A 20,672-nucleotide genomic window follows, 5' to 3' on the forward strand; every position below is an offset into this window, starting at 1 on the left:
GTATGCAGATACTTGTCCCCAGTTATGTCAACATTGTTAATGATAGCTTCTGTGAACTCTCACCAATGGTCATTAATCAATATTTCAATGGATGCTTCTATTTGAACGTTATCTATACTTATTTTCCTAATTTTCCAAATGAAAGTGGTTGAGACTGAATAGTAATTTTGATAAAAATTCTCTATCTTCTTCAGTCAGCTACAACGAAGTCATAAATAGTGGATCGAATGGTCTAGATATTCCTGATTGCAAGACATGAACTTCATACTTTCACCTTGAATTAATCTATTTAAATTTTTATCTTTGTTTTGAATACAAGAATGAATGTCAATTGAATTTAAAAAGTACACGCGGGTTTTTTTGTTCAGTTTTTGAATTCGTTATTGGTTTAGTTGAAAAAATTGTATCTTAATCCACAAAAGTCTTGAAAAATAAACTTTTTTTTCTCTCATAAATTTGAATGGATGAATATTTTGGACCACTTCCAACTCTTTTTCTCAATGTATATTGAATTGTCTGTGTGATTTGGTTTTTGGTCCTTAACATTCTCCCCCTAGTAGAAACTTCATCCTTATTCTCAAATACTATAGATTATCATTTGTTTCTGAACTTGAAACTATTCCTTCAGGAAAACAATTTTGTTACTTTTCGTTTTTAGCCGAAAAACTTGTCTTACGCAATCGGAGTAAAGACAAACTAAGAAAATAGTGCTTCTGAAGAATGGTTTTCCTATACCTGAGCTCGACTCAGGCATCCATCCCTCGTATTTCGACTGAGAATCCTGTGGTTCTCAAGGAAAGCAAAATCCCACCAACAACTAATTTCTGTTGTAGACTCATACCCAAGAATTGCGACCAATTTCCTCAAACAAACAACTGTATTGACCGATACAGATCCGATGGAAAATGTGACATATTATTCAGCCCTAATAAATGTAGAGAATCTTGGTCATTCGTCGTGAGCAGACGTGTTTTCGGTAGCTCCGTTTTTGCTGTGGAAATATAGCGTTCTCCGGTGAAAAAGTGTGGTTCCACTTACAGGAAATCTACTACTTAAGTAGGAAGTGTCTTTTCCTGCAATAGTGTAGTGTCGTCATGTGGAATTTCATAAAATGATTCCGAATTTCAAGTTTTTTTTTCATGACGAAGACCGCTGATGTAATCATCTGTCGAACCGGTTGAAGCATGTTCGTGCAGTTCTGTATATGTGTTTTACTTCGTGCTAATCGAGGTGCGTGATGGTGTGCGTATCGTAGTGAAACCATGTGAGTGAATACCACCATAAGAGAAATTGCAGGAAGTGCAACATGATGAGTTGGTGCTGGAGCTAAGTTTTCAATTATTTCCATTCTCATACACATACTACAATACATGTAAATGCAGGGGTTCTGTTGCCATATGGCAGACAAAATACGCTCCATGGATTTGTATCCAGCCGTACATTAACCCTTTCCCGTACAATATCGAGTCTCACTCGTGGGTACTTGCATAACATAGGGCGCTAGAACACTCAGCAGGCTAGTGAAATCACTTGATGTGTGACGTGTTAAATAATACGGGAAAGGGTTAACGAGGTTCTAAGCTTGGGAAAGTTTTTATCGTGGTGCTGTGTTTGAATTATAGTTGGCTAGTGGGATGAACTTTGAACGATATAAATATTTTGTACACATGCATCCAAAGATTTCTAAGACACTTTAATAATGATAAGTATATATTCGATTGTCGAAAATTCATAATTGCCTCGAGAAATACATACTTGTTATTGGGATTTTATGTTTTAAATTTGTCATTTACGTCTCATATTTTTTGCGTCAATTATTGGAATTCAGTGGCTTGAGTTTTGTTTTGTGTATTGTTCTTTAAATTTTCGTGTTTTAGAGAAGTTTCATCGACTACCTTCTCAGGTTTCCCAGAATTTCAATTAAAAATACGTGCGATGAATAGTAGAATATATAGATGATCCAATGAATTTTACAACTTTTCCTTTTTAGGATACATAAAGATAATCTACGTGGCAGTGTCACATGAGATTTTTGGATTTTCGTTTCGTCGAATGGTCGATAGTTTCCGTTTACATAATCACATCACTTACCACAGTGAATCCTGATTGTTCTTAACCATTCCCACTAACAACTATCCCTTCCATGATAAACGCTAGGGAACCACGCTATAGAGGCGACCCTTCTGGCCTTCGGGCGGCGAATATCATACTAACATTCCTTCCCTTCCCCTGGTGACTGTAAGGACGTGGCCGGCGTCGTTATTGACCATTCAAAGCTCGAATCACCGAGAATTGCACAACGAGAATGATTTGCTAGTCCCAAGCGTCATTCTGTGTGTTCTTTGTGCAATTTGGTTGGTTCAGGTCAATCACGGAGAGCAACTACGAATTGTACAGTCTACCCAAGCTCAAGCTCAAGCTCATATTATTCAGCCCTAATAACTGTAATGTGCAATAAAAATAGCAATTAGTAGTAGCAGGTTCGTCGTCTGCTAGACTGACCTGCGACTTGCTGCGAGTTTTCCAGTTATTGTCTTTCCATTACAACCCGTGTGTCATTCGATGTAATGTGTGAAAATACACTGCTTGCAACCCACCGCGCCGCTGTTGAGAACATGTACGTCATGTACAAGCATACCGTTGCGCAACATTGGAAGAACAACAGAGCGAAACGGATACCTAGCGCAAGTTAACCTACCCAGGCTCGTATCACTTCAATTTATTTATAATTCCTTAATGATATGATATCAATTAATTAAACTGAAATTAATGGTTTAATTTTCATAATTGTATGTTTTACGATGATGAATTTTTAATGTTTGTTCTGTGTTAGTGTCGTGTACACTTTATTCTGCTGCTGCTCCTTTCTCTCCAAGTTTATCATCTTACACAATTCATAAGGAGCCTAGCATAGGGAGGAACAAGTGCAAACGGGCCGGGTTCCCGATTAAGTGCTCCAAGCGAGGGGTTGCTCTGTCCGCTCTCTCTCTCTCCTTTTGGCTCCACACTACTGCTGGTAGATTCTTCAGCCTTTTTGCGCTCCGTTCTTACTTTCCTCGTTGGTTCCGACCGGTTGAATTAAATACTACAAGGTGTCGGTCGGGACTGTCGGGAAGCCCTGCGGCAAGAGGAACACGGTACGTGGACAAACCATACGCTGTAATCGAGTGGCTATACGAATTTCTCGTTGCTCCCAATGGTTAAGCTTTTTGTTCGTATTGTGCTCTTATTCCAGGAAGTAAGACGGATGGCCGCTTCTTGTTCCGTGGCGAGAAGAGCCACAGACACCAGGGGGGCAACTTCCAAATCAAGTAAATAAATTATGATTTTCTTAATGAAACATCGGGACAGTGGAGCTTAATTGCTAGGAGCGGTAATTATCTGATTAGGAACCAGTTATTTTTTGCTTGTACCGCCAACGGGGTTTCTCCGACGGGTTCAGGTGTTCAAAGAATATAAACAAGTAATTTTACACGAAATTAAACGTCTTGATCAATTTCGTTCATATTTCAGTATCGCCTCGCGGGTGAATCGAAACATGAATGTGATACTGGTTTTTTGCTTATTAATTACATAATCCTCGCGTTTGCATATATTTCAGTAAATTCAATTTTCTCCCCTTTTTTCGTTCTCGAAAGAAATTCCTAAAGTTCACGATGTGTAGCGCATACATTCTTGACCGATGGCATCGATTTGCTGTCCCTTTGATCTAGCCCGGTCGGTTTCTATCTGGCGATTGCCGACAAATCCGATCGATTGATTCGCTTGCGATTGATCGCCCGCAATAAATCCGGACATAGCTGCTACTACATTCCGGCCGTACCTTATAAAGTCACAAAAATTATTTTTAATTGCGGGAAAAAGTAATTTGATGTCAATCATTTTCTCCTCGCGAGCAGCGCGCGCACGGATGCGAGGCTTCTTCGGCGATCATTAATCTGTCGACAACGCTCGAGATATTCGCAATAAACGGCGGTGGTGGCGGATGGTGAATCGGCTTGTCGCACTGCATGTTGATATCGGCCGTGATCACATGTTATTGGGGAGGATCGCTATCAAAAGTAGCAGCAGCAGCACCACCACCACCAGGGGGCGGTGTTTTGATTCGTGCACTGGTAAGCGGCCCGGCGGCGAATCCAGGTGCTTTGATGTGATGGGAGAGATGAGCCATGTTGACGGGCTTTTACGTGTTTTGTATCAACTTCTCAGGGGAAGACAGCTCATCAATCGTGTTCGGGGAGACACGAATCGGTGATTTGTGATGTAGAAAATTAAAAGCGAGCTGTGAGGCTGATGATGAATGGGAATTTCTCGAATCGATCGATTGAGATTTTCCTACAATGGAAATAGGACTATGTCTTTGATTTCTATACAGGGGGGTCACTCTACGAAAAATGTAACGATTCATTGAGAGTTTTCAAACGCCTATTACGCAGAATCGTTATTGTATAACGTTATATATGTTACGTTGTATGCCATTAGACAGGAAATTTATCCAGCAATTTTTTTTTTTTGCTCGAACATCAACAGTGAATACAGTAAAGAAGTAAACAATTTGACGATTGAAATGAATATGTTATTTCGATTCTACTAGCCACTTATTTTCCCCCACAACGCAACGAGCAAATTTTGTTGCTTACATACGGGCGTTATCACACATTGTGAGTGGATGCGCGAGTTATTCTCCATTTTTCGGACCAATAGGCATTTATAAGTTGGCAGATTCAACTAAGAAGATTATTCTACATTATTATCCTAAACGTTCAATCAATTTGGGCTCAATTCACGTCTTTATCGTGTAGGTCTTATTACGAAATATTGATTTGCACGATAATATACCCTATGCAAAATATTATCTCATTCGAAGTTCATTTATTAGTGTTGCAGACGTTAAAATTTGAGTTTTTTGAAAACTGAAAAATTACCGGAAATCGGGGTTTTCATGCCAAATGTCTTAAAATTGCATGACAATGAAGATTTACAGTTATCTCAAAAAATTTTAAAAATCGACTTTTCAGACGGAAAAACGACCAAATGCAAAAACAAAAATTTTTGACATTTTTTTTTACTCGAGATATGTCGACGAGTCACGCAATTTTTAGACATTTGGCACTAAAAAATCTTTTTGAAAACCTCGATTTTCGGTGATCTTTCGTTCTTTACAAAAGCTCAAATTTTTACGTCTGTGACACTAATAAATGAAATTCGAATGAGCTAATATTTTGCAAAGGGTATATTATCGTGCAAATCAACATTTCGCAGAGAGTTACGAATGAAAAATCGAGATAATTATTTTTATTGGTACCCAAAACCATACGTTTCGTTTGGTATCCCAAGAAAAAAACTAAGTCCAAGAGTGTAGATTTTTGACAATTTTTTTTTCGAGATGCCACTAGATCTCGACGTTTCATGCAATTTCAAGACATTTGGCATCAAATTTTTTTTTCGAAAACCCCGATTTCCTTTACTCCCCCCTTAGGTGATTTTCCGATTTTCAAAAAATTCAAACTTTGAACGCTTTGCGCCCCTCTCCCTTAGGTCCGATCGAGCTAATATTTGGCACAGGCTGTTTTTTCGACGTGGTGAACATTTTTTATGAGGTAACTTTTTGAAATTAGAGATGACCATTTTCATTGGCACATTGGCACAAAAAATTTTACTAACATTCATAGTAATTTATCAAAGAAAACATGAAAAAGTTGTTGTTAGAAAAACTCTTTTCATGTAACAGTGTCCTTCTTCCGATGTATGGTTGATTTTTTTAAATTGTGTGGACTATGCATATAATTTTTGTTCAGAATTTTAACAAAATATGTTTTTGAGGAAAATGAATTTCATGTTTTGTGACAGATTTAACAATTTCCTATATTCCATTCTACCACAAAAATTCTGTAGGTCTTATAGTTCTAGGTGAGTTTTTTTTTGTAGATTTGTTTTTTTTAATTTTTTTGAAAAATTATTATATTGACGCGATTGACATGTTTAGCAAACTTTTTTCTATTTCGAATGGTTAAATGCAAGAATCTACACACAGAAATGTTACGAGTAAAACATAATTTTTTCAGGATTTTCCATACAAAGAAGCCATATATTCTAGAAACTACAAAAGATAGAGTATTCACGTCACGTTCACGTTCACGACAAAACTCCATACATCAATAAAATCTACAACATTGTCGAATAGCGATGTAGTAATCTTGACTACGAACAAAATTAGGATTGATTGTAAGTTTTCCAAAGAAAACATAAAAAAGTTGTTAGAAGAACTATTTCCCTGTAAAAGTGTTCATTTTTCGATGTATGGAAGACCTGTAGGTAATTGCATAGTTATATTTTTTTTTTAATTTTACAAAAATATATTTTTGAGAAAAGTGAATTTCAGTTTTTAAAATCATTTTTTCCAGTGTATTTTTTTAAATTTTTTGGTATTTTTCATGAAAAAACAGGAAGTGGGTTATATCTATGATATAACCGCAAAGGTGACGTAGGACTATCGTTGATTTAGAGATCATTTGTATGAAGTTGAATCTGAATTCATTCAGAATGACTGAATATTTGGAGAACTTCGAAAACGAGAGCGTTACGTTGGAGGCACAAGGTTTTATGCATCCAATATTGGTTACGGAAATATCCTACTGATGGGGAAGAATAATCTTCAGAAGCTATCCTGTTGATTGCGATTGATTGAAAAATCACAAAACCTAATGTATTTGGTCACAGTGTTATATGGATAGAAAACATTAAAATAAACTCTTTCATATGAATGTAATTTTAAATTCCCAGAGGAACTGGCAGATTATTTTCAGTAACGATTAGATATTTCCACATTTTCCTCGATACTGGAAGTCCACCAGTGGTTAATGCTAATTCGATAACCATCTGTTAATAGCACTTGATTGAAACATATTTGGTCACAGTGTTACATGGATAGAAAACATTCAAATAAACTCTTTCACATGAATGTATTTTTAAATTCCCAGAGGAACTGGCAGATTATTTTCCGGATCTTTCTCGATGCTGAATGGCATCCAAACAGAAGGAATTCCGTGCGTGTATGTGTGTGTGTGTAGCGGCTGCTTCGATGGTCACCTTCTCTTCTCCTGAAGGATCGGCTTCTCTGTGCTCCCTTACAGTTTCAGGGCAGATCTCGATCCTTCTCCGTCCAGCATCCTCAGCAACGATGTTGTCTTGTCGATGTCCTCACGAAAAATGAATGCGTCTCACCACCAGAATATCGCTTAAGTATGCTTTTTGTGCGTGATTGAATAGAGAGAAGGCGTGTTTTACGATGGCAATTTGGAAGGCAAACTAGAGGGGAATGAACTCTCTGAGCTCGGAATTTTCGGCGACTGATGGGGAAGAATAATCTTCAGAAGCTAACCTGTTAATTGCAATTGATTGAAAAATCACAAAACCAAATGTATTTGGTCACAGTGTTACATGGATAGAAAACATTCAAATAAACTCTTTCACATGAATGTATTTTTAAATTCCCAGAGGAACTGACAGATTATTTTCAGTAACGATTAGATATTTCCACATTTTCCTCGATACTGGAAGCCCACCAGTGGTTAATGCTAACTCGATAACCATCTGTTAATAGCACTTGATTGAAACATATTTGGTCACAGTGTTACATGGATAGAAAACATTCAAATAAACTCTTTCACATGAATGTATTTTTAAATTCCTAGAGGAACTGGCAGATTATTTTCCGGATCTTTCTCGATCCAAACGGAAAGAATTCCGTGCGTGTATGTGTGTGTGTAGCGGCTGCTTCGAGATCTTCCCGGGGAACCGTTTGTAGCATCACTCTCCTCCTGATGGATTCCCTTCTGGCCAAAGGTGCACAAACAGGCTCTTGGTGCCACCGTTCATCCGCGCGTTCATGATAAATGAAGAGCTTCACCACAACAGCGACAACATGCTCCAATCGCTGTTCAATTAGAACTGAGTGGATTTCCGAGCGGCGCTCGCTTATATACCGATTGGTGATTTCAATAGCCTATTTTGAAAGCAAATTTAAGACTATTGAAACAAGTTTTTGGATCAGAAAGTAACAAGTATAGAACGCGTAGACATTTTATCTTTCGAATGAAGTGTTTATCATACCATTTCGTTCAGTTGTTTAGGAGCTATTAACACTCAAAATCTCGGTCTCCGGCGTAACGCTTTCGCCCCTCCCCTCTCTCTAAGGGGGGGCTGCCATACAAATGAAACACAAATTTCTACATTTTTCGGGAGTTAATCAAGAAAATGAAATGAAATTTGGCATACGGAGGTTTAAGGGGGCAATAAATGATTCTATGGTGGTTACACTCTCCACCCCCCTCTCTAAGGGGGGGGGGCTGCCATACAAATGAAACACAAATTTCTGCATTACTCGAGAATTAATCAAGCAAATGAAACCAAATTTGGCATGTGGAGGTTTTAGGGTGCAATAAATGTTTTTATGTTTTTACGGTGGTTAGATACTCCTCCCCCCTCTTTTAGGGGGGGTGGGGGGTGGAGCTGCCGTAGAAATAAAACATATTTCTGCATTACTCGAGAAATAATCAAGAAAATGAAACCAAATTTTGCATGTGAAGGTTTTAGGGTGCAATAAATGTCTCTATGGTGGTTAGACTCTCCACCACCCTCTCTAACGGGGGGCTACCATACAAACGAAACACAAACTCAAGCACAATTCGGGATGTGAGGGCTTTAGGGTATGAGAAATGTTTCTATGCTGGTATGACACCCCTCCCTCCTCTGGAATGGAGAGGGGGTCCCATAAAAATATTACACATATTTCAACCAAAAATATTCCAACCAAACATAACAATTGAAAATTTTCAGAAGACTCTAAAGGAAGAAGGGAAAATTCGGAAAATTAAATTCCCATATGTTCTACAATTACATAGTGACAAGTGCTGTTAGTTCATTTGATGTTTGCGCGAAATTGATCTTTGTTCGAAACTGGAAATGGATTTTAATGTGATGAAACGCACTCCTATATCTTCTTCTTCTTCTACTTCAATGGCACTAACGTTCCTAGAGGAACTTCGCCGTCTCAACGTAGTATTACTTGCGTCATTTTTTTTATTAGTACTTAGTTGAGATGTCTATGCCAAATAACACGCCTTGAATGCATTCTGAGTGGCAAGCTCTAGAATACGCGTGATCACAGTGCAAGTCGGAGGAAATTTCTTTGACGAAAAATTCCCCCGACCAGAACGGGAATCGAACCCGAACACCCGGCATGTTAGTTATGACGCTAACCACTCGGCCACGGGAGCACAATATCTTCTTCTATCTATACCAAAAAACAAGGATCGCCGGATGTGTTGATAAGAGCAGACCTCGAGGAAGGAATTGTCCGATTTAAGACTGTCTTTATTCTATCATCATATTTTCTGTATAAAACATTTATTTCATGTAACGGAGAAACATGTTATTTGGAAGAATTTTGAACGAGAATTGTGTCTGAAAATAATTTGATATTATAATGATGAGTTTTGTTAGAAAAACTAGAAATTTTATAGTAAAAGATAAATTCAACGGGGTCGATTAGAAGATCAATCAATGAATAGTTCTGCCATTGGACTCATGGAGTTGTTCATAGTGAGAAAACGTGAATGTTTGAAGGTATTGATAACAAAAAAACAAATTTTGGGAAGGATGAAGTTTGCCGGGTCAGCTAGGAACGTTATAAAAATCGAACGATGTGCTTCGATCGCTTTTTTCTTCCAATGCAAATGTTCTTCAATCGGAACGAAACACGACTTTTTCAACACTTTGCGGTCGTTTGTCTGCTCTCAGCCGCCACACAAAGAATCATGCTAAATACTTTAATTAGCGATTAATAGTTCCTCAATTCTTGCGCCGTATTGCGTTCACACGGCGAAAATAACGTCGCTTATGGGGTCATTCCTGTGGCGTGGACTTCCGGCGCGAGTTCCGATGGAGCAACTAGCGCGTGATACCGAATATGGTGGACTGAAACTGCAGCTACCAGTCTTCAAATGCAAAGCGTTGCTCTTGAATCGTCACATACAGGCAAGTGGCTCCCTCCCCTATTACCAATCCCTTCTGAACCAGGCTATTCTTCCCCCCGCAGACCTTCCCTGCTTCAAGATAATTTCCCAACAAATCCCCCTTCTCCCCCCACTTGTTAGAGCGAATCCATCTAGTGAACAAATCCACCGAATCTTTCTGGAGCGAATAGAAACACCTCGTGTTGAACGGAGAAATCCGGGAACAAATTGGAAAAGAGTTTGGAAGAATATTCTAACGAAACAACTATCGTCGAGCCAGCGAAGCAGTTTGTATCTGTTCGTAAATGAGAAGACAGAACATAGGCAATTAATGAAAAGGATTCAAAGAGCGAATGATGAACACTGTCTGCACTGTAATACTGCGATTGAAACGTTGCAACACAAATTTAGTGACTGTTTCCGGGTAGCACCTGCTTGGGCTTACGTACAACAGAGAATAACAGGAATACTCGAGGGATGGCAACGTCTTTCTTTCGAAGAACTAATGCGACCAGCACTACTGAACATAGCAACTACCAAACGAAGTCAAATATTGAAAATTTTAATTCTGTTCATCAATTATGTTAATGAAATTAATGGAAGAATTGATGTTGGCGCACTTGCATTCTACTTAAGATGCGAAAATTATTTTTTTTGATGTAAATACTCTTTTATATTTTTGAAATAAACGTTATATTTTATTTAAAAAAAAAATTAATAGTTTACATTTTTTTCTAGACGAATTCTAATGTCTAGTGAACTTTCTCACGTATGTATTCGGAGCTTCTATGAATAATAGGTTACGGTATTCAGTGTTGACAAAATATCATTAGTATGGAAAGATAAGATGATCCATTTCAAGGTAAAATCATTCCGACTGCAAAGGCTTAATAAGGTGAACAAACACGTTACTTTGTTTTCTTGCAGAATGACACTAACAAATTTTCGAAGTTTAATGTCAAATGAAAAAAAAAAAAGATACTCATACTCGAATGAATGCATACAATCCTGCTAACAACGTTTAATAGACAAACCGGATCTTGTTTTAGGCTAGAGTAACAGAATTCCATAATTTCCCCGGTAGAAGACTGAAGCGATCGATATCTCGCGTTTTTTGTTCAAGTGCAATCGCGCTACGCCAGGTAGCATTAGAAAAATAAGATAGGAGAGTACATAAAATCGGGATTTAAAAAAAACGATGCCAAATATCTTCAAATTGCATGAAACATCGAGATTTACTGTCACCTCAAAATTTGTGTTGATCAAAAAACGACTTTCTGGGACTTTTTTTCGTTTTTTCGGGATACGAGGCAGAACTTATGGTTTAGGGAGCCATTGAATGGTCAACTCGATTTTTCATACGAGTTACCATTAACATTTTTGAGAATTCCAAAAATGTTAATCTGCACAATAAACTACCCAATGCAAAATTTCAGCTCAATCGGACATTATTTACTAGTGTCGCAAAGACGTTAAAGTATAGTTTTTGGAAAACGACAAATCGCCCAATAGGGGAGGACACGAGATCGGAGTTTTCAAATAAAAATTTTTGATGCTAATTGTCTCAAAATTACAAGAAACGTCGAGATTTACTGTTATCTCGAAAAACAAAATTTCGTTAAAATTGACTTTTTGTCGCTTCTTATCTGATAAATCGATTGATGACAAGTTTTGTTTCAGATAACAGTAAATCTAGACGATTCACGGAATTTGAAGACACATGGTATAAACAAGAATTTGAACCCCTATTTCATGTGATTTTTCGGTTTTCAAAAACTCAAACTTCAACAAACTTACACAAACACAAACTTAACGTCTTCCCGATATTTTTTCCACTTCATTCATACACACATAAAACATTTGTTCGTAAAATATTCCAACACTTGAGCACTTTCATCTGATGTACCTCCCATCTTTATGCGTCCATTCGATGTACAAAAAATTGTATTTTATTTGTAATGGAAAAATCGCTGATCGCTTAGCTGATGGACATAGCGGCAATCCTTCGACAACCCGGATAACTACAACCAGACGCTGACGCTGAGCGATGACCGTAAGATCATCCATGTGAAAGATATGGATCAATTCTCCGTGAGCGCCGTCGCCATTACTTATCATATTGCCATGGCCGTTTCTCTTGAGCGCCCTACTTGTATTTAGATGGACTATGAAACCAGAAAGTTTTCGAATATTGATTCCTCTGCAATTAAATCTAAACATAACAAAGATTGAAAATAGATTTGGAATGAAAACAATTGAAGGTATACTAGCCACATAATGTCAACAGAATAGAGTAGAACTAACACGAACCACACTAATTGGAATAAAACATAATGAAAGAGTCTTGCATAGGCCTTATGGTTTATATAAAATTCAACATAAATTCGTATAAAATTAGTCTTAGTCTAGAAGTCTACAGATATTCCAACTTGTTTTCTGAAAAATTCAATAGTTTTTTTTTTCTTTTTTCGCTTGTTAATGAAAGGGCGCTCAACTAGCAAACAGCTTTTCAACCCACTTTCTTTGAGCCAACGGCGTTCAGTTCAGCTAACATTGAGATTCCTTATTTTCACGATATTCCTCGAACTTCGGATTTTGTTTGCCAGTCGAATAATCCGTGCGTATAGCGTACTTTGTGTTAATTTTCCGGTAGGAAACACCTTGCTTTCAATCGTATGTGTTATCGGAGTGTATTATCTATTTTGTCAATGTCGAAATCCACTTTGATGAGCATAACAATTTTTAATACTAACTATGATAATCATATTCTAGATTTTTTTCTTGGACACTGTTTGTCCAACATAAAGTACTCCTTTTTTTCCATATATACCAACGTTATTGGTTTAGAAACAACAAAATGTATTTTTGGCGAAAGTGTATCATTTGTTTTGTCCACTACTGTATACTGGTGGAACTAACGCCTGAAGTTGTCTCAAACTCATAGTCAGTTCAGTGTTGACACATTTTAATCTGTACCAGAGGGGTTAAAAATCTTTCTCATCTGTACCTTTTCTTCCAAAAAACTGTACCATCGAAAATATTCGTTTTGTAGATATTTAGCATGAAAAAATACTCATTTATTTACTACGAATACTACATTTACATTTGCAAGTCCTTCGTGTGTTCTATGGTGCTTATACATATTTTTTTTTGAATCTAGATCGCGTACTATCATGAATTAAAATTTAAAAAAAATGGCTTCTAGCGATACTGCGGCGTAAAAGTCGTCATGTACCTTAATGTTGCTTTGTTCGAATGTAAGAAATTTCACACGCGGAAAAAATCTATACCAATCTGTACTTTTTGACGAAAATCTGTACTCTGTACCGTACAGAATCTGTACCAAAAAAACCTGTACCTTTCCAGATAAATATGTACGTGTGGCAACACTACCCATAGTATGTATATTGACTATCTTGCATTGATATTCGTTGCACAGAATCGAAGTCTCCTGATACAACAAATAATTGTGGCGGACTTTCGCGATTGTCGCCGGCAAGTGAATGGTAAAACAATTTAATTTATTCTACCAGTGATTATGCGGCATTATCGTCAAAAGTGAAACAAAATGACGGATACGTGTCTTAAGAATCCTGACCGAAACCAATAGTAAATCAGTTAATGAAAATGTCTCAAATAAGTTGGATAAGCATTCGAATAACTGTAAACATTAAAAATTGCGAAGGAGTAAGAAAAAATTGTAAGGGGTTGTATCTAGGACACGACCGCATATTTTCGACGTAGAACTACGCAATTATATTATGCAATTCACTTGTTTACCACTTCGAATATTATTTTAGAATGCATCGAAATTTTTGTACTAGATTATGTTCTTCGTTACGAATAAATTTGATGAAGCGGATTCCCCCAGGCACATTGATTTTGAAGTCCTTGCTTGCATGTGTATTTGCAGCGTGGTTTTCCACAGGTACATCGATTTCGAAGTCTGTGTTTGGGGAAACCGTAAATCGGGCCAATCAAAACTTGGCAGTTAGGGCGTTTAGATAACGCTTGACATTTTACAGTTATTCAATTGTTCATCTCATGAAAAATAACATTTTATTAATTGTGATAGACGCGCAGAAATATTTCCTATCACTTGATGCAAACAACTTTCTGATCTGTTAAGAAATGTTCGGGTCATAAGCATTCGAAATACTGGTAGGGTTAGCAAACAAATCGGCAGAACAAATGTATAGGAGAAAAGGAAGCTCTTCCGGTTTTCATGGATTCAAACCGTTTAGAGTTTAGCGAATGGCAACTCTATACTCTATATTCGAACCATTAAATTTAACAGTGCCTAGAGTAAATAAAGTAACTCTGTTTCAAAATCACAACAAATTTATCAACATTAAGTTTCTAAGATTAGTTTAAAAGTGTTCATGTATGTTATTATTTTTTGTTTTTACCTGAACATATAATTTGAATATTTTTTTTTCTAGAAGTCTACACACATTTTAACATATTTTCTGATAAATTTCAATAGTTTTTCTTGTTTCGTTTGATAGCGAAAGGGCGCGGTCATCAAAAATGACATTTCTTCATATTTCGTTCATATTTGTTTTCATAATGATCGTGCAAAATTGTAATAATAATGCCATGCTTCCGAATCTCTGCACATCATTGATATAAAAATAATTTTATTATCAGTATCTGCTGATACTCTCACGACCTGTTGAACACTATTACATTGTAACGGATAGTCTTAGCTCTGTCGAAGCTATCCGTTCAGTGAGGCCGGAAAAGCACTCGCCGTACTTCCTTGAGAAAATACGAGATATTTTGAGTGCTTTATCCAGACGCTGTTATGTCATCACCTTTGTCTGGGTCCCTTCACATTGCTCAATTCCGGGTAATGAGAGGGCTGACTCATTAGCAAAGGTGGGAGCGATTGAAGGCGATATTTATCAGCGTCAAATCGCCTTCAATGAATTTTACTCTTTAGTCCGTAAAAATACAATCGCTAACTGGCAACGCGCTACTTTTTCGTTTTAATCTTGCCGACAGCAATCTCTGCGTTTGTGGCCATGGTTACCTCGACATCGAACACGTTGTTTGGTCGTGCGAGTTGTATCTTGTCGCCAGATGGAATTTAGAAAACTCCCTTCGGGCTCGAGGAAAGAAGCCCAATGTGCCGGTGAGAGATGTGTTGGCTCGGCTAGATCCTGATTATATGTCCCAAATATATGTTTTCCTTAAAGCTATCGATCTTCGAGTGTGATTGTTCTTACATCCTTTACCCCTTCTTTTCGTCCTTCGCGAGCTATCGGTTCCCTTCCTACTAACATTAGAATAAGTTAAATCATGAATACATATTAGATGTAAGAATAGTTTTAAGAATTGAGTGTGAAGTGTGAGTGTGAATGAGAATGTGAGTGTGAGTGTGAACATTGCTACAATATCCTTACATCCCATCATTTTCCTAATGAAAATGTGTCACCCTTCTAAACTCGAGTCGACCGCGAGTAATCGGTTTCCTATTTTATTAACCATAGAATTAAGGAAACATGTTAATATTTTATAGTAAAAATATAGTTAAGAGCGTGGCTCCTTTAAATCTATGTAACTGAGCCTGTAAAAATAAACGAATTAAAAAAAAAATCTGCTGATACTCATCACTCTACCGCCAATGTAATTATTAATGATCGCACAATAGCCGCTCTTGACCTTAGATAATGAAATTCGCAACAATTCTTACTAGATATCCTCATTACATATACACAATGTGTTCATGATGATTCAAGCCTCTTAGTAAAAAGAAAAAAAAAATTTCAACGATATTTTCATTTTTGCTGTTATTGGAAACAGTGACCTTTACCTTCGATAAATTTTGTACACTGATTTAAAAGCGATTCAAATGTGTGCTTTAGCTCATTTTTTTTGATAATTCAGCGTTCGGTTAAAGACGTTTCAATGTCCCTAATGGCATCAAAAATGTCCCTTTAATCTGGCCTTAAATTAAAGAAAAAGCAAAAAGTTACAATGAACTAAATCAGGTGAATACGGTGATTGATTTTCGAGAAAATTGACCCGCGATCAGTTCATCGTGGTCAGTTTGCAGAAGAGTCAAACTTCTTGGTTGTGATATACGGGTTGAATACGGTCATCAAATTCTGAGTTCAAACATTACTCCCGAAACTGTTTGATCAGGTGGAAAAGAAAACTTATTATAGATAATAGTTGAGTACAGCTAAAATCCCATATCATAATTGACAAACTGTGTAGGTTTTTTTTTTAAATCTCTATATCACAATCATTCTGTTGTCATTCAAAATCCTTTGCAGCATACAGCATGTTTGCCCAATCGTCAACATCCGAGGATTTATGTAACGACGACGAAAAAGTCTCACCATCATCCGGCAGCTTTCCGACAACATTGTTGACATCACCAATCACCTCCAACGGAAGCCGACGGACATTCCACCAACCGCTCGAAGACCATCAGCTGTCTTGACCAGCAACAGCACCATTCCGCACACGGCTCAGACACAACTGCGACATTCCCAGACTCACCCTTTGCCACCGTCCCGCCAACTGGACGGGACAAAAACACAACAACAAAAAACGAACGCCGCAACCTAGCATCAATCGTCCGATAATTAATTGACACAGTTTCGCGCTTAATTGATGGTCCATCTTTGGGTCCCGGAGATCGCTCGTGGAGCAGGCTACGGCCTTACCGACACCAGTGGCGACCAGGAGCGGGACGCCAACGAAAACGGAGAGAAAATGCTAAAGGATCTCATTGCGACCGAAGCGGTGACACCTGAAAAATGTGCCGGATGTGGAGTCCCCATAAGAGATCGGTAGGTGACAACTTTGTGTGTTTCGTTCTCATCTTACATATATTGGTCTCGCCCCTCTCGTCTTGCATAGGTACTACCTCCTAGTAGCTGACCGCGCCTGGCACAACCAGTGCCTGCGATGCTGCAAGTGCCTAGCCAACCTGGAAACGGAACTGAGCTGCTACGCACGCGAGGACAACATATACTGCAAAGATGATTACTACAGGTGAGTTCTCAAATCGCGACCAGCAGTAAAATCCAACGCTTCCCCCAAACTACGCTCCCCGGAGGGTCACTTTATACCTGTTCCGTCTAAACGAAATGATGGATGATGGAGCGTTCCAAATATGCCATAACCGTTGGTATGAAAATAGTAATTGCTGGTGTGGTCTCATGGCTACCGGAGCCGGTCGGCGCAAATAACGCGCAAGATAACAAACGATAACTGCACGCATTTTCATGCGCCATTTGCACACGCCTTACAATTATCGCTAATTATGGTGCTCCTCGCGAAAAAAATTGCAACTTGCATTGTTATTATAGTTCTTTCTGCGCATTTTTCTGTTTTTGTTTGTCGACGTTTTTTTTTTTTGAAACTATGGCCATACCGAATGTTGTTGATTCCGATCCCGCCCCACTTATTCCGCTCTGAGCATAATACCCATATGTTTTTGTTGTTTTCAACGCAAAACCGCGTCTCGTTCGCGTGTTTTACGTATCAACTAATTGTTATCGAGCTATTCCGGCGGGATATTACTCCTCCCCTCTGGCAGGGAGGAATAGCAATAGCCGCCGTGCGATAAATTGCCACTTTTATGACCTGTGCAAATACATGTGTAGCTGGGTTGTACCAGCGACCAGCGTCTACCGTCTTTCTTCACTACCAATATTTGCTTGGAGATGCACTTGAGAACCATAATTATGTTTCCCTGAAAAAACAACGATGACTGATGGTTTGAAGCGTGTGTTGAGCGAACAGTAAAACACAACACAACAGGATCGTTAAGTGCAGAGTTGAGAATGTCTATTATCATCATGTACTACTATTAAGAATCTTCTGTTTTACATATAGAATAATATTCAGAGCTTTTGGATCCTTAGTAAAGTTGAGATAATTTAGAAATGGAACACTCCAATAATCAGAATTGGAATTTGGGCTATACTACTCGGTGCTTAATAAACTCAAGGGGTGATTGAAGAAATTCAGAATTGAGCTTCTCGATCACTAACCATCCTAACTAGACACACCCAGAGATGCTAACTTTTTTCATTTTTCAGGATTTCTCAGACTTTTTGGGATGTTCCCTGATATCCTGACAAACACTGATTTTTGTCTGATTTTTCTGAAATGATTCTGATTTCTCATGATTTTTATACTTTTTACTTTATCAGAGTAAAAATTATCCACAAAAAACATATTTGGATCTCTTTTAAAGTTTTCTGTTAGGGAGTGACAACTGTCATAATAGCTCTCCGGTCTACACGTGTATAGTGTTTACATTAATTTTTTTTTGATACAATTACCTAACTTTTTCATCAATATGAGGGTCACTATTTATATTTCGGGAATAGGAACAAAAACAAATAGTTAAGCTGCGAATATATTTTTATTGTTTTTCAAAGTACTCGCCACGATGATCGATACACTTTTGCATGCGCTTAAACCAATTTTCAAAGCATTTATTTCAATCGACACGAGCCTTTTTTTTTGAGCGATTGTCAAATTATGTGGGATCCAACGTGAACATAATTTTCGCACAACTAAGTGTTCATGTAAAATCGCATATATGCTGGTGGAACTAATGCTTAGGGATGCCTCAATCTCACAATAGGTTACATGACGATCTTACTTAATCATTTCGTGCACAGCATCGATGTTTTCTGGCACTACAGTCGATTTTGGACGACCTTCACGAAACTCGTCGGACAGCGAACTACGACCACGATTGAATTCACTATACCAGCGATACACAGTGGTTTTTGTCGGAGCTTCATCGCCAAAAGTCAAATTAAGTTGATTGACGCACTCTTGTTGTGATAATCCACGTCGAAAGTCGTAAAAAATCATCGCACGAAAATGTTCACGATTCAGTTCCATTTTTTGTCGAGACCAAACTTTCAACTAAATATAAAATAAACAAATAGCGTCCGTATGACAAAATGTTCTGAGTACGTATATCGTCAAAAATGTCAAACTTTACGATGGAACCGTCAGATGGACTCACATGATATCAGTGTTGCCAATTCCCGAAACTTCCCGAAAACTCAATTTTAACGTTTGTGACAGTAAATTAAGTCTGAATGAGTTAACATTTTTCATAGGGTATATTATCGTGCAAATCAGTTACCCCATAAAAAAATGTTCACCACTCAAAAAAAGACTCTATGCAAAATATCAGATCAATCGAACTTAAGGGAGAGTGGCGCAATTTGACCGCTTTGCTTTGAGTTTTTTTTTTGAAAATCGAAAAAATCACCCAAGGGGGAGTAAAAGAAATCGGGGTTTTCGAAAAAAAAAAGTAAAATGTTTTAAAATTGTATGAAACGTCATCTCGAAAATAAAATTTTTGTCAAAATTAAATTTCATATTTTATTAGAATATTTTACGTACATATTTTTGTCTTGGTGTGTGAAGGTCAGGGTGGCAGCGAAAATGGTCATGTCAAATTTCAAAAACCGACCATGTACACTTTGTTTATTGGCCCCAAAAATAACCTGTGCAAAGTTTCAGCTCAATCGGACATGATTTAGGGATATCTCAAAGCGCTCAAAGTTTTGATTTTTGATCCTCGAAAATCTTCCAAGGGGCGAGTAAAGGAAATTTGGAAAATCGAAAACTTTTTTTCGATGCTAAATGACTGAGTGGCAATGAAGGTATGGAAAAAATAATTATCGAGTTCAGAGAACCGACCATGTACACTTTGTTTATTGGCCCAAAAACATGACCTGTGCAAAATTTCAACTCAATCGGACATGATTTAGGGATGCCTCAAAGCTCTCAAAATTTTGGTTTTTTTTATCCTCGAAAATCTTCCAAGGGGGGAGGTGAAGGAAAATTAGAAAAACAATTTTTTTTCTCGATGCCAAATGACTTAAAAATGCATGAAAAACGCATGAAACGAGATCTGGTGTTATCTCGATAAAAAATTTTTGGCCGAAAATCGACTTTTTGGGACTTAGCCTGAGTAGCCAAAAAATCATAGCCGATTTAGCTGAAATTTTGCACAGGTCATTTTTTGAGCCAATAAACAATATTTACATGGTCGGTTCTTTAAGTTCGATCATTATTTTTTCCATACCTTCATTGCCACTCAGGCTCCCGAAAGGTCGATTTTTTGAGATGCCACCAGATCTCGACGTTTGAACGACGTTTTTTAAGTCATTTGGCACCGCAACAAAATTTTAGATTTTCCAAATTTCTTTCACTTACCTCATGGAAGATTTTCGAGGATCGAAACTTTGAGCGCTTTGAAGCAAATCATGTCCGATTGAGCTGAAACTTTGCACAGGTCGTTTTTTAGGCCAATAAACAAAATGTACATGGTTGGTTCTTGAAATTCGATGATGAATTTTTTTCCATACATCCATTGCCACCCTAGTGTAGGTGTAGTGAACAACAATTCCGGGAAGAAATAAAAAATCGATTCCTCCGTTTTTAAAAGATTTTGAGAAATAACACAATTTTGCTAACCCACTCAACAGAAAATCCAATTCACATTATCACCTAGCTTTCATTTGGTTCCTAAAACATTCCTGTATGACGAATAATTCAATAAATAAACATTGCACCGCAAATCCAAATGCAGTTTCGAAAACAAGGATATTTTGTTCTTCTTTGATTGCACAAAGTTTCCCAGTGGAACTTTTGCCT

General features: G+C 37.6%; 1 protein-coding gene across 1 annotated transcript in view; it reads left to right on the plus strand.

The window, feature by feature from the left end:
- LOC129778788 (LIM/homeobox protein Lhx9-like) overlaps nt 1-20,672 on the plus strand; it is a 91,456-nt gene that overhangs the window by 21,969 nt on the left and 48,815 nt on the right. The window contains exons 2-3 of the mRNA XM_055785898.1: nt 16,301-16,822; nt 16,893-17,027. Of these exons, the coding sequence (XP_055641873.1) occupies nt 16,644-16,822; nt 16,893-17,027 (314 nt within the window). The 5' untranslated portion in view covers nt 16,301-16,643. The remainder of the gene's footprint in view (nt 1-16,300; nt 16,823-16,892; nt 17,028-20,672) is intronic.

This window comes from Toxorhynchites rutilus, chromosome 3, assembly GCF_029784135.1.
Source record: "Toxorhynchites rutilus septentrionalis strain SRP chromosome 3, ASM2978413v1, whole genome shotgun sequence".
In the NCBI taxonomy this organism is placed as follows: Eukaryota; Metazoa; Arthropoda; class Insecta; order Diptera; family Culicidae; genus Toxorhynchites; species Toxorhynchites rutilus.